This window comes from Siphateles boraxobius, unplaced genomic scaffold (assembly GCF_051911475.1).
Source record: "Siphateles boraxobius isolate OS27281-9 unplaced genomic scaffold, OSU_SipBor_1 8, whole genome shotgun sequence".
NCBI classification, from domain to species: domain Eukaryota; kingdom Metazoa; phylum Chordata; class Actinopteri; order Cypriniformes; family Leuciscidae; genus Siphateles; species Siphateles boraxobius.
In genome coordinates, this window is record NW_027509208.1 from 27,219,717 (window position 1) to 27,236,149 (window position 16,433).

A 16,433-nucleotide genomic window follows, 5' to 3' on the forward strand; every position below is an offset into this window, starting at 1 on the left:
GAAATCTGTGGACTTTTCCCGTATAATTCTGTGCATGCAGATACCTTGTGGGCCCGTCGCACTAGCCATTCGAAAGGTCTTAAACTGGAACATAAACTCCAAACTAGAGACTCAGTAACTACTAGCTAGATTATTGTAACTATTCAGTTGCACCATTTGTTCTTGAGGCAGAACATGGTTAGTAGGTTGTAAGCTCTCTGTAAAGTAACGTGTAGTCACATAATATGACGTTTATCCTCAGTAATGCAACACTTCGAACACATGAGAAAAGGTTGTGTTGAAATGCCATCAATTTCAGTTTATCCTTCATTTTGCCTCAAGTAACTAATTGTAAAAATATGTTTCCATTAAAATACAATATTACTTAATCATGAATAACATAATAGATACAGTATACAACAGTCTGAAACTGTATTTGAAATGAATAAGGATCAATAAATAAATACTGTTGAAGAGCCACTAAGAAAGTAATTTATTCACATAATTTTCCCTTTCAGTCGATAACGTCGGATGTAGTCAACGTCGACTGAATGGGGATCACACCAGGGAGCCTATCATCTTCGAGTACTATTAAACCAGCCAATGAATTTGGCGTGCGTGATTTGCATCACACACTTCGCCCCCGGCGTGGGTTTAAATACGGAAGTGGATGCACGCACTAGTTGCCTTTCGCTTCGGAGCCGATCGTTTGATGTCTAAGAGTGCTGTTGTTTACAACGAGCGAGTGTGTCGGTGTTCTTCAGGAAGACTCCCAGTGCTGGTGTTCTACAGCGTGAGTGCAGCGGTGATCGCGAGCTTTGAGCTCTCAACTGCTGTTTTAACAGCAACAAATTCTAAATGTTTGTGTGTGTTGACGACTGGTTAGAGGGCGGAAAAGTGAGTGCTTCACTGTTTCAGTTCACTGTTCAGTGTTGCCGCGGTCATTAAGCCCTGTGGGCTCCTCACTCCTCCATCACACCGCAGCCGATGGAATTCCTGTTGAGCATGCTGGTCCCTCTGTAATGGACCGATTATCTGTTTCAATTGGGGTTCCCCCAGAGGATAAGATGTCGATAGCATCATCGGAGGGTGAGTTGGCCTCTGGAGATGACGACTCGGTTGTGTTATCTCCCTCTGGGAGTGTAACATTGCCCGAGCCAGATCCAGAAATGTCAGCTATGCTGAAATGGGCCGCCGAGGCTGCCGGGCTCGAGTGGAAACTCCACCGTGTCCCGTTCAGTCAGAGTTTACTGACATGTCCCTAACCCTCTAGTAGAGACCCAGGTGGTGGGTCGTGACGATCTTGGCCCAAGATTGGTCTGCAGCTCCGACCTGAAAGACATGAGCTTCAGATCTCTACCTTCCGCGCCGCAGGCCATCCTGTGTGTTGCTTGTGAGGGTTGAAGTATCAGTACAGAGTCCTTCCCTTCGAGTGCTCCAGAGCCCTTGGGTCTTCAGGTCAACTGAGAGAGAGTAATCTCGCCCACGGGTTGAGTATACCTTTTTTACAGTTTTGGAGTTGGACTCGGTCCAACACGTCTCTCCAATGAGAGTGTGTTCAGCTGGTGTTGAAGTGAGAAAGGGTCCCACTGAAAGAACTTTCAGAGGCTCCTGGGGCATATGGTAGATGCAGCCATTGGCTTCCTCCATATGATGACCGCTTCAGCGCTAGCTTCATGATCGGGTCCCGAGGTGACTGTGGCAGAGCAGCTCACCCTCTGTGACTATAGTTCATCCCGGTCTGCTGCCCTCTTCAACTTAGGGCCCATGTATAAAGGGCGTGTTTTAACGGGAGCCTGGGCGACCCTTGACTACATGGGCATTCATGCTTCGAGTTGTTAGACATTGCGACCGTTGCGCAAGCTTCCCTTTCATGTTACAACTCACCCGTCACCTCCTCCTTGGAGTCAGAAGCTTCTGAGGACGCTTTGTTCCACTCTTCCCGCTCTACTCAATCGTGCCGCCAACGAGCCTCACGACAGTTATAGCCAGGGCAAGTGGAGACTCCATCCCCTGGGGTCCAGCTGGGTCATGACCATTCCGGGGCCGCTCAGTGCCTCTCTGGTTTCGTCTTCCTGCCAGTGTTTCTGTCCCAGTGGACTACCCTTGGACAGACACTGGCTCTCAGCTGTCCTGGGGGCCCGCAGAAATGCGTTTTCCCAGTGAGCCTCCTAAAAGCGACTGCGACTCATGGTCGCCTGGCGCCTGCTCAAGTCATTGAATTCATCACACTTCATGTTGAGCAGAAATGCTCCTGAAACTCTGTGAAGTTCATCGCACTCAGGTGTTGAGCAGCAATGCTCCTGTAGCTCAGTGAATCCTTTTCACACTCAGTGTTGAGCAGAAATGCTCCTGTAGCTCAGTGATCTTCACATGTCATGTTGAGCAGTGCTCCTGTCTTTTGCGCTCGTCCCTTGCACCTATGGTGCCAAGTCAGGAGGGAACAGGTCTTTATAGTTGCCCCTTATTGGCCCAACCAGACCTGGTTCCCATTGAACAGCTTTCCTGACTTTCCCTGAACACTTTTTCAGGGACGGGGCATGATGGCACCCGCGTTCTACCCCTGGAGATTCCGGGCGGTCTTATACTGAATGCGGAGATTCAGGTGGCTACCACAGGAACATGTGGTAGTTACCATCACTTCGGCGAGCACTCCCTGGAAAGAGGAGTGTGCTTACGCATTAGAAGTGGAACCTAGTCGTTGAGTGAGTCTTTTCTCTGTGAGGATACCCTGAAAGCTTTCGATCATTTCTGTGCTCTCTTTCCTGCAAGATGGGTCAGAGTAGGCTGTTTTCCTCCACCCTCTAAGTGATGTTGCCTCTATGTTCTTGACGCACGTCATGTTGCAGAAGCATGGGGAACACGTGCTGATCGTCAGGTTCCTGAGGGAGCAAGGTAATATAAATCCTTGCACCCCTCTTTATCCTCTTGGGACTTATCTCTGGTGCAACTGCAATGCAGAGACCGCCCCTGAGCCACTGCAGGCAGTGAGTTAAAAATTCTGTTAAATCAGTTCTCCTGCTCGCATGGTCTCTACTAGAGCATAGGGACTTGCTGCTGTCGGTCAACGTATTGTGCCTGGAGTTCGGGCCGGCTAACTCTCACGAGCTGAGACCCCGGCCTGGATTGTGCCCAAGGTTCCTACCTCTCCAGTAATAGGATCAGGTGGTGAGCCTGCAAGCGCTGCCCAGATGAGGCAGACCCAGCCCTGGCTTCTCTGTCCGTCCGCTTCATAGCGGTTAGACGTGTACAGAATGCAACCTTAGACCTCAGACCATCTGTTAGGAATCAGCAGAGAGGGAAGGCTGTTCCAAGCAAAGTGACCCACTGATGTGGTTGCCTTATTTTCGGTGAAAGATTCCGAGATGCTCATGTCCACTTAGGTGTCGAGCTCCTCTATCATGAGTGTTGTGCTCTGCCTGGGCGTTGACAGAGTGCTTTCCTAATAGATTTAGAGTTGGGGGCTGGGCGACACTATTTTGAACCGCTGCTTCCCGTGGGCTCCCTTCTCATGAAGCCAGTTTCACCGTGAGCCTGGTTCAAGTGTCAGCTTGCTGCGCCATTCCCCTCCTATGGACTGGATACGTGCGCTTTCTACTCCAGTTGAGTTCCGTTAAGCCGAACACTGTTGAGTTACTCCATACCCCTCCGACGTCGGACATGCGGAACCTCTGGTGTCAGGCCTACCACTCGTAAGCAGTGTGGAACCTGTGTTAGGCTGGGTCCATATGTTGCGGTCCCTACGGTGATCCACGATGTGGATCTGGATCCACGATGTGGATCGAATGTGTATTCTTCCACAATACGGCTCCCTACGGCGAGTCCGTGTCTTCCCTCGGCAGAGTCACTCTGCCGTCACTGTCCGGTGAGTCTCCCCCGTCTCAGGCTGGAGCCACCCCAGTGACATTCCATATGTTGTACTGCCCGGTCATCCGCCCAGTTCATATGTGTATTCTCCACGTTACCTCCCTCTGGGTAGGATGTGGCTTCCACAGCATCCCTTTCTTCCATTGTATGGGGAACGCTTTCCCAGTGGTCCTGTAGGAACAGCAGTGACTTCCCTGGCCTAAGCCCTGTCTTTCCCCGCCTTAAAACTACAGGGGCATCAGGAGGCTTTTGTCTAGGCACTGGAAGGTGGCAGCTTTAGTGGCGTTTTCAAAGGTTATCCCCATTCAGTCGACGTCGGAGTGTGTGATGCGAATCACGCACGCCCAATTCCATTGGCACGTTCAATAGTACTCGAAGATAAAAAAAATATTTAGTAGTGCATAAGTTGTAACTTAGTGCCCCTTTATGTCAAAACTAGGCTAAGAATTACCTTAAGCACAGCTGGTGCAAACGGTCCATGGTCATTAATTAGAATTATTTTGCAAAATAGTATTACTTTCTATTTCTGTGACATTGCACTAGAGAGCCACGCACACATAGAAATCTTGGTTGCACTTTACAGTATGTGCACTTACAGTACATGTACTTACAGTGTACGCAAGTACAATATTTAAATTCTAAGAAAGTACAGGGTAATATAGGGTAACTAGATAAGGTTAGGGTTAGGGTTTAGGGGAAGGTTCAGGGATTAGTACCAAGTTATTAACAAGTTATTGTAAATGCTATAATAATTATATAGAATGTACATGTGGAACAGGACTGTAAAATAAATCTCATTGGATCTGAAGTACCGCTCCTCATGAATATTAGCTATCAAACACGCCTGTGGAGGGACTGATTGTGAAAATGTAAAACCACAATAGGATACCATTATAATATGACAAATCCTTCAAATCTCATATGGAAAACCATACAAACTTGTCATCTGGTGAAGCATCGCATTACTCATGATATATTTAAGGTTCTCAGTTTTACATTCTTCAGTTGCAGTGTGTTGTTCTGCAAGTATGAGAGTTTTTGCAATCAGAGAGAACAGTTCTGACTGGGTGTTTTTTATTGACTGTCTCCAGGAAATGTTTAATGGAGTGGCCTGAGGGATAAAGTAGGGTGGCACAGTAAAATGAACACTGAAAAAAGGGGGTAAACTGAAATTGTTATTTCTAAAATCTATTACGGTTTCTTTAATGATTTTACAAGGTAAATAAAACATAGTTAAACATGTTGTATACATGCTTGAGAGATTTGTCAAATTCAAAGCGATCCTCTCATGAACATGCAGTATGTTTAAAGTCACATATGCCAGTAAAATGGGTCGGAGCACGCAAATACATTTCTAACTACACAGATGCTTGTTGCTGTTGAATTTTGATATTTGATCCATGTCTGATAATATGTGCAGACCTGAAAATAGTATTCTATGCTAAATCTAAATGAATGGGCGGGCCAATTTTTTAGGGGTTATTATTACAATTTTGAATGCAAATAAAAACTTTAATAATTGAAAAACAGTTCATCAAACTTTTATCATTAACGATAATAACACTGTTACTAGATGTTTCTTTCAACAAAGTGAAATTTCAACAACAGCAATACAATGAACAAAATGAATCATAAGTACTGTACAGTATATGCATTATTTGATAAATTGTAATAAGGTAACTCCTCGTTACAATTTTGTTTAGTTCCTTTAGCAGTGCTGTTGATCTACAGATTTAGCTTCAGCTTGTATGCGCTGTTAGTGGATTAAGGCATTCTGTGAGAGCACATGCAACATGGCAGGGAGGTCTGGCAGACATGCGGGTCAGGTCGGGGTATGACAGAATCCTCCTTGGTGGCAGAGAACCTCACCCTTGTGAAGTCCATGGAAAGCAAAGCTTGGGCTCTATAGTGCCAGCAGGAAATGGCAGCCAACATGGAACTGGCAAAGTCAGCTACCTGGTTGTCCTCCATTAGAATATCGTCAGAGTCACTTTCCTCTCCTTCTGCTTCGTCCTCATTGTCTTGCATCAATCTGCCCTTCAGAGATGGCGACCTACAGACCGCCTCCTCATTATCACTGGGAATCAGGCCTTCAAGAGAGTTTTCTTCTCGTGCGACAGGCTTCTCAGCTGAAGACTGAGCGCTAACACTAGAAGTGGCTTGTAAAGGCCACTTGTCAGCGGCCAATGCCCCCACGCTGTCAGAATGCTGGAGTCACAATGAAGTCACAAAGATTTCTTCTTATGAGTTACAAGGACATGAACCAAACTAACGTTACTGAGCTCACTCTAAAACCAGAAGTGGGTAGTAACGTGGTACATTTACTTAAATAACTTTTCAAGAAATGTACTTTTGGAAGTAGATTGAACGATGGGATTTTTTTCCAATTACTAGTAAGTATTTGTTTTTTTCCCACCACTTCAACTAGCTTGTGGACAACAAAATAAAAAGCACATCAAAATGAACAAATTGTACACTTCTTGTCATCTGATGTTGACAAATGTGTGTTTTTTTAGGCATTTTGGGTTATTTTTGGTTGATTTACTGGCTTCTTACCTTCAGTATTGCTGAAGAATTTACCCAGACACCAGATCAGCCAGATGAAAAAAAGCAAAGAAAAAAAAGCAAGCAAATTAGTGACATTAGACATACTTTTTTTAAAATTTCTTGCTTCCACATGATGCTTTGTGAACATTGTCAAATCATGCTGGATAACATGGATTTTCAAGGTTTTGCATTTTGGGGGTTCATTAAATCAAAAGGGAGCCATTTCATATACTAAGAAATTAAAATTAAAGAGATAGTTCACCCCAAAATGAAAATATTATCATCATTTACTCACTCTCAGGTTGTTCCAAACCTGCATGAATCTCTTTTTTTCTGTAAAAAAGATATTTTGAAGAATGTGGGAAACTGAACAGTTCTGCGGCAACATTGACTTCCATAGTATTTTTTTCCTACTATGAAAGTCAATGTTGCAACAAAGCGGCCTGGTTACAAACTTTCTTCAAAATATCTTCCTTTGTGTACAACAGAAGAAAGAAATTCATACAGGTTTGGAACAAACAGAGTGAGTAAATGATGACAGAATTTTCATTTTTGGGTGAACTATCTCTTTAAGTTAATATAATTTTGAATTAAAAATGTAGTACTAAACTAGAAAATGCAAAATAGAAGCAAGAGGTGTCAGTTCCCACTGTATCTTTTTCACATGCCAACAGCTAACACTAATGAACTCTTTATTTAAAACATCAAAATATCATTTTTATATCTGGTTAGAACAGAATGGACACATGGAGATTTACCTTTAGAGTTCTTCAAGATCTCTTTAGACGGTTCTGTTGGAAGATAAAGTAGCAGTCCATTGGAAAATGTAAATTAATAAAATAAAGAAAATAAGATTTAAAATTTTACAGTTGCAAGACATAAATGGGCACCTACCTGACTGCCTCCGACCTTGTCTAGAGTTAGAAAACTCCTCTGACTTTTTGAGTCTCTCAGGGCTGTACTTATACTTTTTGTCTTGGAAAAAAAAGTATTCTGTTAAAACAGGCCCATGATGGTTTTTTACACTTGTTTAAAAACTAATGGTATGAAAAATTAAACATGTTCATGAGTGGTTTTAAATACTTACAAATAGAATCCATCTCCAAGATTGCTTCCTTTGCCTAAAAGAGAACCATGCAAAATGTCCAAATGAATTTTAGATGTTTTCAAATACAAAACCCGATAATCATTACATACCTTTTGTGGTATCTCAGCCTGATGGTTCTCTAGAATGAGCCGTTTAATATGATGAGCCCATAATTTCTTCTCTTCCACGGTTTTAGCCTAATGAGAATCAAGCATTAAATGAATTGTTCGAAGAAGAAAAAATTAAATTCTGTCATTATTTACTCAACACCATGCCATCCCATGTTATTTTTTTTGTAGAGGGAACACTCAATGGGGAATTGAAACACCATTAAAGTAGTTCATAGACAGTCTTCTGAAGTCATTGGGATAACTTTGGGTGAGAAACAGCTAAATATTTTATTTGTATTCAAATGTATTTTAACCAAACATTACAATGTCAAGCTTGTGTCATACTTGATTTAAGATGTGCAGAGCAGCTGAAACTATCATATGACTTCAGATGACCAAAGCACAGTAAGGATTCTTTCTATGGGATTTTTAGTTTTTCTGAACTGTTGTTGTATGGCAAGGGCTGTGTAAAGATTTTTTATTTAAAGGGTTCTGCATTTGTGTAAACAAAATACATGTGTAATGGTTCAGTTTAATTGTAAAAGACAGGTTGATTTGGTTATATGTCAATCTTTAAGCGCCCTCTTGTGGCGAGATTGTGTATGGTAACTTCCGTATGACTTGCGTCGAGTTGAGTTCATTGTAAAGTGTCATGGCTGAAGTGCTGCTCGTACGGTGAAGTTTTGGCTCGCATAAGGCTGTAAGTTACTATTATTTGTCATATAAATTTGATGTTTAGTAAGTTTAACATGTTTGTCAGTAAATTCAGAGAAGCAAATGTGCTATAACCGTGACGTAAAGTGATTGTGCAATACGTGAGCATTAGTTAGCGCCGTATGCTAGCGATCTTTTGTTATGATAATTAGGCTAAGTTGGTTTCCGTGATTACAAGCTATTACCTAAAACTAGGAATATAATTATCAAATGCACATGACAATGTAATATTTAATGCTTAATATGTTGATTTAATGTTTTAAATAAGTGCTTATTATAGGCAGTAAATACTGTTCAGTCAGCTATGCACTTTGAATATGTACAATTCTAATTGCTGTATTTTCTATGTTTGTTTACAGTTTTACAATGTTAAAGTTTAACGAGAAAAGATTCTTGAAAGCTAATGGAAGATTAAAAGCCATGAATCAACATCTCGCCTGTTCACTGTCTGTCTAGCTGGATAGAGAAGTGACACGTCTAGTGAGGACAGAACAGTAAAAAGCCTTATTATCAGCAGACATCGCCTTTAGGACGCTGTTAACTTCAGTTATCATGTGGCAGCCATTGGATCCTCAATCCCAACGACAGCCAGGGAGTCTCATGCTGAAAGTACAAGAGGAGGTACTGGAAACGAGATCCCGTTGCTCAGCTTCTTCATCACGATCTACCAGGTCATCTGCAAGCGTAGCAGCTCTCAAAGCACGAGCCAAAGCTGAGGCTGTTCAAGCGCAGGTGGTCTATGCAGAGGAGGAAGCTGAAGTAATGAAACAACAAGCTGAAATGCAGGCTCAGCTACATATTTTAAAGATAAAGAAAGAAGCGGCAGCTGCAACTGCAGAAGCAGAGATACTAGAAGCAGCCGCACAGTTTGAAGAACAACAGCCTTACAGCAAAGAACATCTGTGCGACAACCCTGTGGATTCCAAGGAAAGGGTTCAAAATTTCATTGACAGTCAAGTATTCTTGCAAAACAGCCAAGTGCCGTCACAGCCTCAAATCTCAATCATGAACCCCTTCTACCAACATGATAATGCAGGCGCAGAACCATCACCAGCCCCCTACAATACTCCTGTAACCAAGCAAAAATTCCCAGAGCACAGACAACAACGGCCATCCATATACTCATCAACACCACATCCTAACATATCACCTCCAGTTCTCAAACACCAACACCAGTCATTCAGCTCATCGCCCACAAATCCTCAGCAGACATCTATGGTAAATGATATGGCTAAATATCTGATGAGACGTGAACTGGTGTCAGCCACTTTGCAAACCTTTGATGATGATCCACAGAATTATCGAAGCTGGAAATCCTCATTTCTGAATGTCACTAAAGACTTGTCCCTGTCTCCTAAAGAAGAATTAGATCTACTTGTAAAATGGCTTGGACCAAAGTCAAACCAACAAGCTAAAAGAATCAGTGCGGCTAAAATCAATGAAGCCTATGCAGCCCTAAAAACGATCTGGCAGCGCTTGGAAGAAACCTATGGAGCACCTGAGGTAATTGAACATGCACTCTTTCAAAAGGTTGAAAACTTCCCTAAGATTACACCTAGAGACTCAAGTAGACTAAGAGAGCTAGGAGACCTCTTACTTGAACTACAATTAGCTAAAGCAAAGGGTTATTCACCTGGGTTAGCCTTTCTGGATACAGCTCGTGGTGTTAATCCCATAGTGGAAAAGCTCCCTTACTCCCTACAAGAAAGATGGATCTCACATGCATCCAAATACAAGGTAGATTACAATGCCACATTTCCACCATTTTCTACTTTTTCTAACTTTGTACGGGAGCAAGCACGCATAAGAAATGATCCTAGCTTTTCATTGCTGTCAGCAGTTCAGTCCAAGTTTGACAGACCTGTTAAAAACAGTACTCGCCCTATGATTTCAGTGAAAAAGACAGAAATAGCACAGAGTAATGAAACAACAGATGTTAGTGAGGAACCTGACAAACAATGTCCTTTGCATAAAAAGCCGCATCCCCTCAGAAAATGTCGTAGTTTCCGTAGTAAGTCCCTAGAAGAGAGAAAAACATATCTGAAGGACAACAACATCTGCTTCAAGTGTTGTGCATCAACCAAACACCAAGCCAGAAGCTGTCAGATCAAAGCCACCTGCAAGGAATGTGGGAGTGAAAGACACAATACAGTGCTACATCCAGGCCCACCTCCTCCTAACAGCATCACACCACCGACAGAGGTGAAACAGCATGGCGGGGAGCCTGAGCTCAGCACACCATCAGTCGCAGCTACAGCAATGTGCACAGAGGTATGTGGCGAACAGCGCGGCTCAAGGTCTTGTGCTAAAATATGCCTTGCCAAAGTGTATCCAGTAGGTCAGAGGAACAATGCAATAAACCTGTATGCTGTTATGGATGAACAAAGTAATCAGTCTCTTGCACGCTCTGACTTTTTTGACCTCTTTGGTGTTAAAGGAGGCACAGAGGTGTATACTTTGAAGACATGTTCAGGTATCATGGAAGTGAGAGGGAGAAAGGCTAAAGACTTTGTTGTCGAGTCTATGGATGGTCACATAAAGGTGCCACTGCCTGCGATGTTAGAATGTGACATGATCCCAGAGGATCGCTCAGAGATCCCCTCGCCTGAAGTCGCCCGATATCACTCACACTTAAAGGCAATCGCACACAAGATACATCCCATAGACTCAAATGCACAAATCCTGTTGCTCTTGGGTAGAGACATCCTGAGTTTGCACAAAGTGAGACAGCAGTGCAATGGTCCCCATGATGCACCATTCGCCCAGCGCCTTGACCTTGGTTGGGTTATCGTGGGAGACGTCTGTTTGAATGGCGCACACAAACCAAAGTCTGTCGCAACATACAAAACTAACACGTTGCTCAATGGCCGTCCATCATACCTCAGACCATGTACCAATGTCCTGCAAATAAAAGATAAATCTGTAAGTCAATCAAAAGACATTCAGAGCTGTACAGATACTTACAAGTCAAGACAAACTGACAGTCTCGGGGACACTGTCTTTATCAGGTAGGAGGATGATGAAAGGTTAGCACCTTCACAAGAGGATGCACAATTTCTCACAATAATGCAGAACAAAATGTATCAGGATGAGACAAACAGCTGGGTTGCACCCCTACCCTTTGTTACACCCAGACAACGTCTACCAAATAACCGACACCAGGCTTTAAAAAGACTCAACACACTAAAACGAAGCCTCGACAGAAAACCTGAGATGAGAGAGCACTTTGTACAGTTCATGCAAAAAGTCATTGACAACAAGCAGGCAGAAGTCGCCCCCCCTTTACAGCTGAATGAGGAGTGTTGGTATCTCCCCATGTTTGGGGCGTACCACCCGCAGAAACTCAAGCAAATCCGTGTAGTTTTTGACTCGAGCGCCAAACATGAGGGCGTAGCGCTCAACGATGTCCTTTTAAGCGGCCCAGATCTCAACAACGCTTTGCTTGGGGTTCTAATCAGATTCCGCAGGGAGCCCATCGCAATAACAGCAGATGTGGAACAAATGTTCTACTGTTTCACAGTAAGAGAAGACCATCGCAATTTCATACGATTTCTCTGGTTTAAAGACAACGACGTCACCAAAGAGATTATCGAGTATCGCATGAAAGTTCATGTTTTTGGAAACCGTCCGTCTCCCTCTGTTGCAATCTATGGGCTCCGCAAGGCAGCTGAAGCCGGTTTGAAGGAATATGGCAAGGACGCAGAGCATTTTGTCACCAGGAACTTTTACGTAGACGACGGTCTAACCTCACTCCCTACTGAATTGGAAGCAATCGCTCTCCTGCAAAAAACACAGAAAATGTTAGCGGAGTCGAATCTGCGTTTACACAAAATTGCCTCAAACAGCAGCAAGGTCATGGAGGCGTTCCCAGCCAATGACTTAGCAAAAGACATCAAAAGCCTTGACTTAGACACTGACCCATTACCTGTGCAAAGAAGTTTAGGCATCAGCTGGAGTCTCGAATCGGATTCTTTCACGTTTCAAGTCTCTAAAGAACAAAAACCATTCACCAAAAAAGGCGTGCTATCCACTGTAAATAGTTTGTACGACCCCTTAGGTTTTGTTGCGCCTATAACTATACAGGGAAAAGCACTCATAAGAGAACTAACCTCCGAACAATCGCTCCGAACTGCGACTGGGACGACCCCCTATCGCCAGCCAAAGAAAGACTATGGTCTGTTTGGAGAGACTCTCTTCCCGAGTTAAAGCACCTACACATTCCCAGACCGTACGTACCATTGTCTCTTTCCTCAACACAACACAGAGCGCTTTGTGTTTTCTGTGACGCCTCATCCACAGCGATAGCAGCTGTCGCCTACTTGCGAGTTATCAATGAGCAGGGACAGCACCTCACCGGATTTGTCATGGGCAAGGCTAAAATAGCACCGAAACCAGCTCACACAATTCCACGGCTGGAACTATGCGCTGCTGTCCTTGCTACAGAAATGGCAGAGCTTATATGCCAAGAAATTGACCTGAAGCTTCATGCTGTAAAGTACTACACGGATAGTAAAATTGTACTAGGTTACATCTACAACACATCAAGAAGATTTTATGTCTATGTATCGAACAGAGTTTCTAGAATCAGAAAATCTTCAGTACCAACACAGTGGCATCATGTCTCATCAGAAAACAACTCGGCAGACATTGCTCAACGTGGAAACATCTCATACGAGGTATGGCAAAACTCATTATTCTAGCTAGAAACAAGTCCAAAGCTTCAGATCAAAACACAGCAAATCCTCAAACTCAAGCTAAGCTTACAGTCATCTCATGCGTCCAACAATATGCTTTCAAAGAGGACATTAAGAAGCTGCATAAAGGGGAACGAATTCCCAAAACAAGCCCCTTGTGGACTCTAGACCCCTTCATAGACTCAGATGGGCTGTTAAGGGTGGGGGGTTGGATGTCTCTAGCCAACCTTCCATATGACGAAAAGCACCCTCTGATACTCCCTAAAAAACATCATGTGTCAACTCTGCTTGTGAGACATTATCACCAATGCGTAGCTCACCAAGGTCGTCACCTCATTGAGGGAGCTTTACGATCCGCTGGTGTTTGGATAATTGGAGGCAGGAAATTAGTCTCAACTGTAATCTACCAGTGTGTCACTTGTCGTAGGCTTAGAGGAAAACCTGTTGAACAAAAAATGGCCAACCTCCCAGAAGATCGACTGGCCATGGAGCCCTCGTTCACTAGGGTCGGGTTAGATGTTTTTGGGCCCTGGAGTGTAGTCACTCGCAAGACTAGGGGTGGGGCCGCAGAAAGCAAACGCTGGGCAGTTTTATTTAGTTGCTTGGGGACTCGTGCAGTTCACATAGAAGTAAATGAATCGATGTCCACCTCATGCTTTATTAATGCACTGAGAAGGTTTTTCGCAGTCAGAGGACCTTCCAAAGTTCTCAGATCAGACCGTGGCACCAACTTTATAGGAGCCTGTAAGGAGCTAAAAATCAGTACCGATCAGCCTGAGATCCAAGACTACCTCAGCAACGAAGGCTGTACATGGACGTTCAACACACCTCACTCATCACATATGGGTGGCTCATGGGAAAGAATGATTGGCATCGCTCGCCGCATTCTAGATGCCATGTTACTGCAGTCAAGTCCAACTTGCCTTACCCATGAGGTCCTCACTACACTAATGGCGGAAGTCATGGCAATCATTAATGCTCGTCCATTGGTTCCCATAAGTACTGATGCAGATTCACCAACTATTCTGACACCGTCTATGCTTCTAACTCCAAAGGCAGGAGCTGCTCCCGCTCCTGAAGGGACATTTGACATAAAAGACATGTATAAAAAGCAATGGCAACACGTTCAAGGTCTTGCAAACACCTTTTGGAAGCGCTGGAGACAAGATTATCTGTCAGTGCTTCAGCAAAGGAGGAAATGGGCTCATGACAAAGAAAACATTCAAGTGGGGGACGTAGTCTTTTTGAAAGATGACCAAGTTAAACGTAATGAATGGCCCATAGGACTCATAACTAAAAGTATCCCAAGCGAAGACAAGAGGATCAGAAAAGTGGAAGTCAAAGTTGTGAAGCAAGGGATTTCTCGTGTCTACTTGCGCCCAGTGACTCAACTTGTTCTCCTGCTTCCCCAAAGTAGTGATACAAAGACTGATTAGTATTAAATAGAGGTATAAAGCATTTATACCAGACGGGGAGTGTAATGGTTCAGTTTAATTGTAAAAGACAGGTTGATTTGGTTATATGTCAACCTTTAAGCGCCCTCTTGTGGCGAGATTGTGTATGGTAACTTCCGTATGACTTGCGTCGAGTTGAGTTCATTGTAAAGTGTCATGGCTGAAGTGCTGCTCGTACGGTGAAGTTTTGGCTCGCATAAGGCTGTAAGTTACTATTATTTGTCATATAAATTTGATGTTTAGTAAGTTTAACATGTTTGTCAGTAAATTCAGAGAAGCAAATGTGCTATAACCGTGACGTAAAGTGATTGTGCAATACGTGAGCATTAGTTAGTGCCGTATGCTAGCGATCTTTTGTTATGATAATTAGGCTAAGTTGGTTTCCGTGATTACAAGCTATTACCTAAAACTAAGAATATAATTATCAAATGCACATGACAATGTAATGTTTAATGCTTAATATGTTGATTTAATGTTTTAAATAAGTGCTTATTATAGGCAGTAAATACTGTTCAGTCAGCTATGCACTTTGAATATGTACAATTCTAATTGCTGTATTTTCTGTGTTTGTTTACAGTTTTACAATGTTAAAGTTTAACGAGAAAAGAGTCTTGAAAGCTAATGGAAGATTAAAAGCCATGAATCAACATCTCGCCTGTTCACTGTCTGTCTAGCTGGATAGAGAAGTGACACGTCTAGTGAGGACAGAACAACATGTTTGTATTAACATGGAGTGGCAGAACTATCCCTTTATGAATAAAAGATTTGTAACACTTTATTTTAAGGTGACATAGCTATAGGTTACTACATGTACTATGCATAATTACAAGCAACTAACCCTAAACCAAACCATAAATAGTAAGTACATTCTGAATAATTAACATTAATCATTTAAAGAAATGTAACCGGTGTTATTGTTACAGTGTAATTATATATTATATATTTGTATATTATATATAGTACTGAGTAATTTCAAGCAACTACATGTGCTTACTATAGGGTTAGGGTAGGATTAGGATTTGGTTGAGGGTTAGTTGCATGTAATTATGCATAATTTACTTTATTACTATGGTAAGTACATGTAAATTATGTAACAAGGACACTGTAAAATAAAGTGTTCGAAATAAAGTGTAACCAAATATTTTTATTCATGTAAAGACACAAATCATTGAGGACACACCTGGACAGTATGAGGTTGTTTGGGATGCTTGTAATGAGTGACACTGAAGCATAGTGAGTCCTTGGCACTCTCAATTAACATGAGCGTTGAACACTGCATGAGGAAAGAGAAAACAATCATTTTAATGGGGGCTTTACATTAGTGCTTTATGTTCAGACTGGACATGAATGAAAAATTAAGTAGCATTTTCTTGTGAAACTTGTGCTGTCATACCGAGATGTGGGTCTTATAGACATAATGTTCTCCTCTTCGTTTAGCGATGAGGAGCATGCGGTCAAAGAGAAAGAGTGTACGCTCGTTCTTGGCACGATGGACACGAAAGGTGCCCTCGAGAACCAGTTCTCCATATGTAGTCAGATCAGGTCCCTTCCAGTTTATGAGCAGAGACTGGACTTCCTGAGATAGATGAGGGACGTACAGATATTGTAAATTAATTCATATCTTTATTAAATATGCAGAAAACATAAACGAGACCGGCAGTGCGGCATGTGCCTATAGTCGAACTAGGCAGAAGAGATTTATTTTTTTGACATTTGGACATATTTTAGAGCAATTCTATCAATAAACAAAATCTCCATTGTTTCACACTCATCTTAAAGATTGCGGCAGTTGAAAGCTGTAAAACAGGCTCATAACACAAACTGATGTGTGCTTGTGAGCCCACCTGAAGACGGACTGCATGTTCATGTTTTCTCTTCATGTCATTTATATACCACGCAACACCAGTCATGGTGTATATGGCCTCCTCCACCACCTCATAACCCTCCTCCTCTGGATCAAAGTGCTTGGCAATCTCCTACA

At 42.8% G+C, this 16,433-nt stretch overlaps 1 protein-coding gene across 5 annotated transcripts in view; it reads right to left on the reverse strand.

Annotated features, from left to right (window-relative positions):
* Nucleotides 1-16,433, reverse strand: part of LOC143729132 (pleckstrin homology domain-containing family G member 3) — a 116,913-nt gene that overhangs the window by 7,661 nt on the left and 92,819 nt on the right. For 4 of the 5 annotated variants that reach the window (XM_077220218.1, XM_077220221.1, XM_077220220.1 and 1 more), the window contains 7 exons: nt 16,297-16,428; nt 15,846-16,028; nt 15,633-15,725; nt 7,591-7,677; nt 7,481-7,514; nt 7,288-7,368; nt 7,138-7,184 (listed from right to left, as the gene is read on the reverse strand). In XM_077220218.1, the coding sequence (XP_077076333.1) occupies nt 7,138-7,184; nt 7,288-7,368; nt 7,481-7,514; nt 7,591-7,677; nt 15,633-15,725; nt 15,846-16,028; nt 16,297-16,428 (657 nt within the window). Of the gene's footprint in view, nt 1-6,402; nt 6,414-7,137; nt 7,185-7,287; nt 7,369-7,480; nt 7,515-7,590; nt 7,678-15,632; nt 15,726-15,845; nt 16,029-16,296; nt 16,429-16,433 lie in introns of all 5 variants that reach the window. The other variant, XM_077220219.1, reaches the window with a different exon arrangement.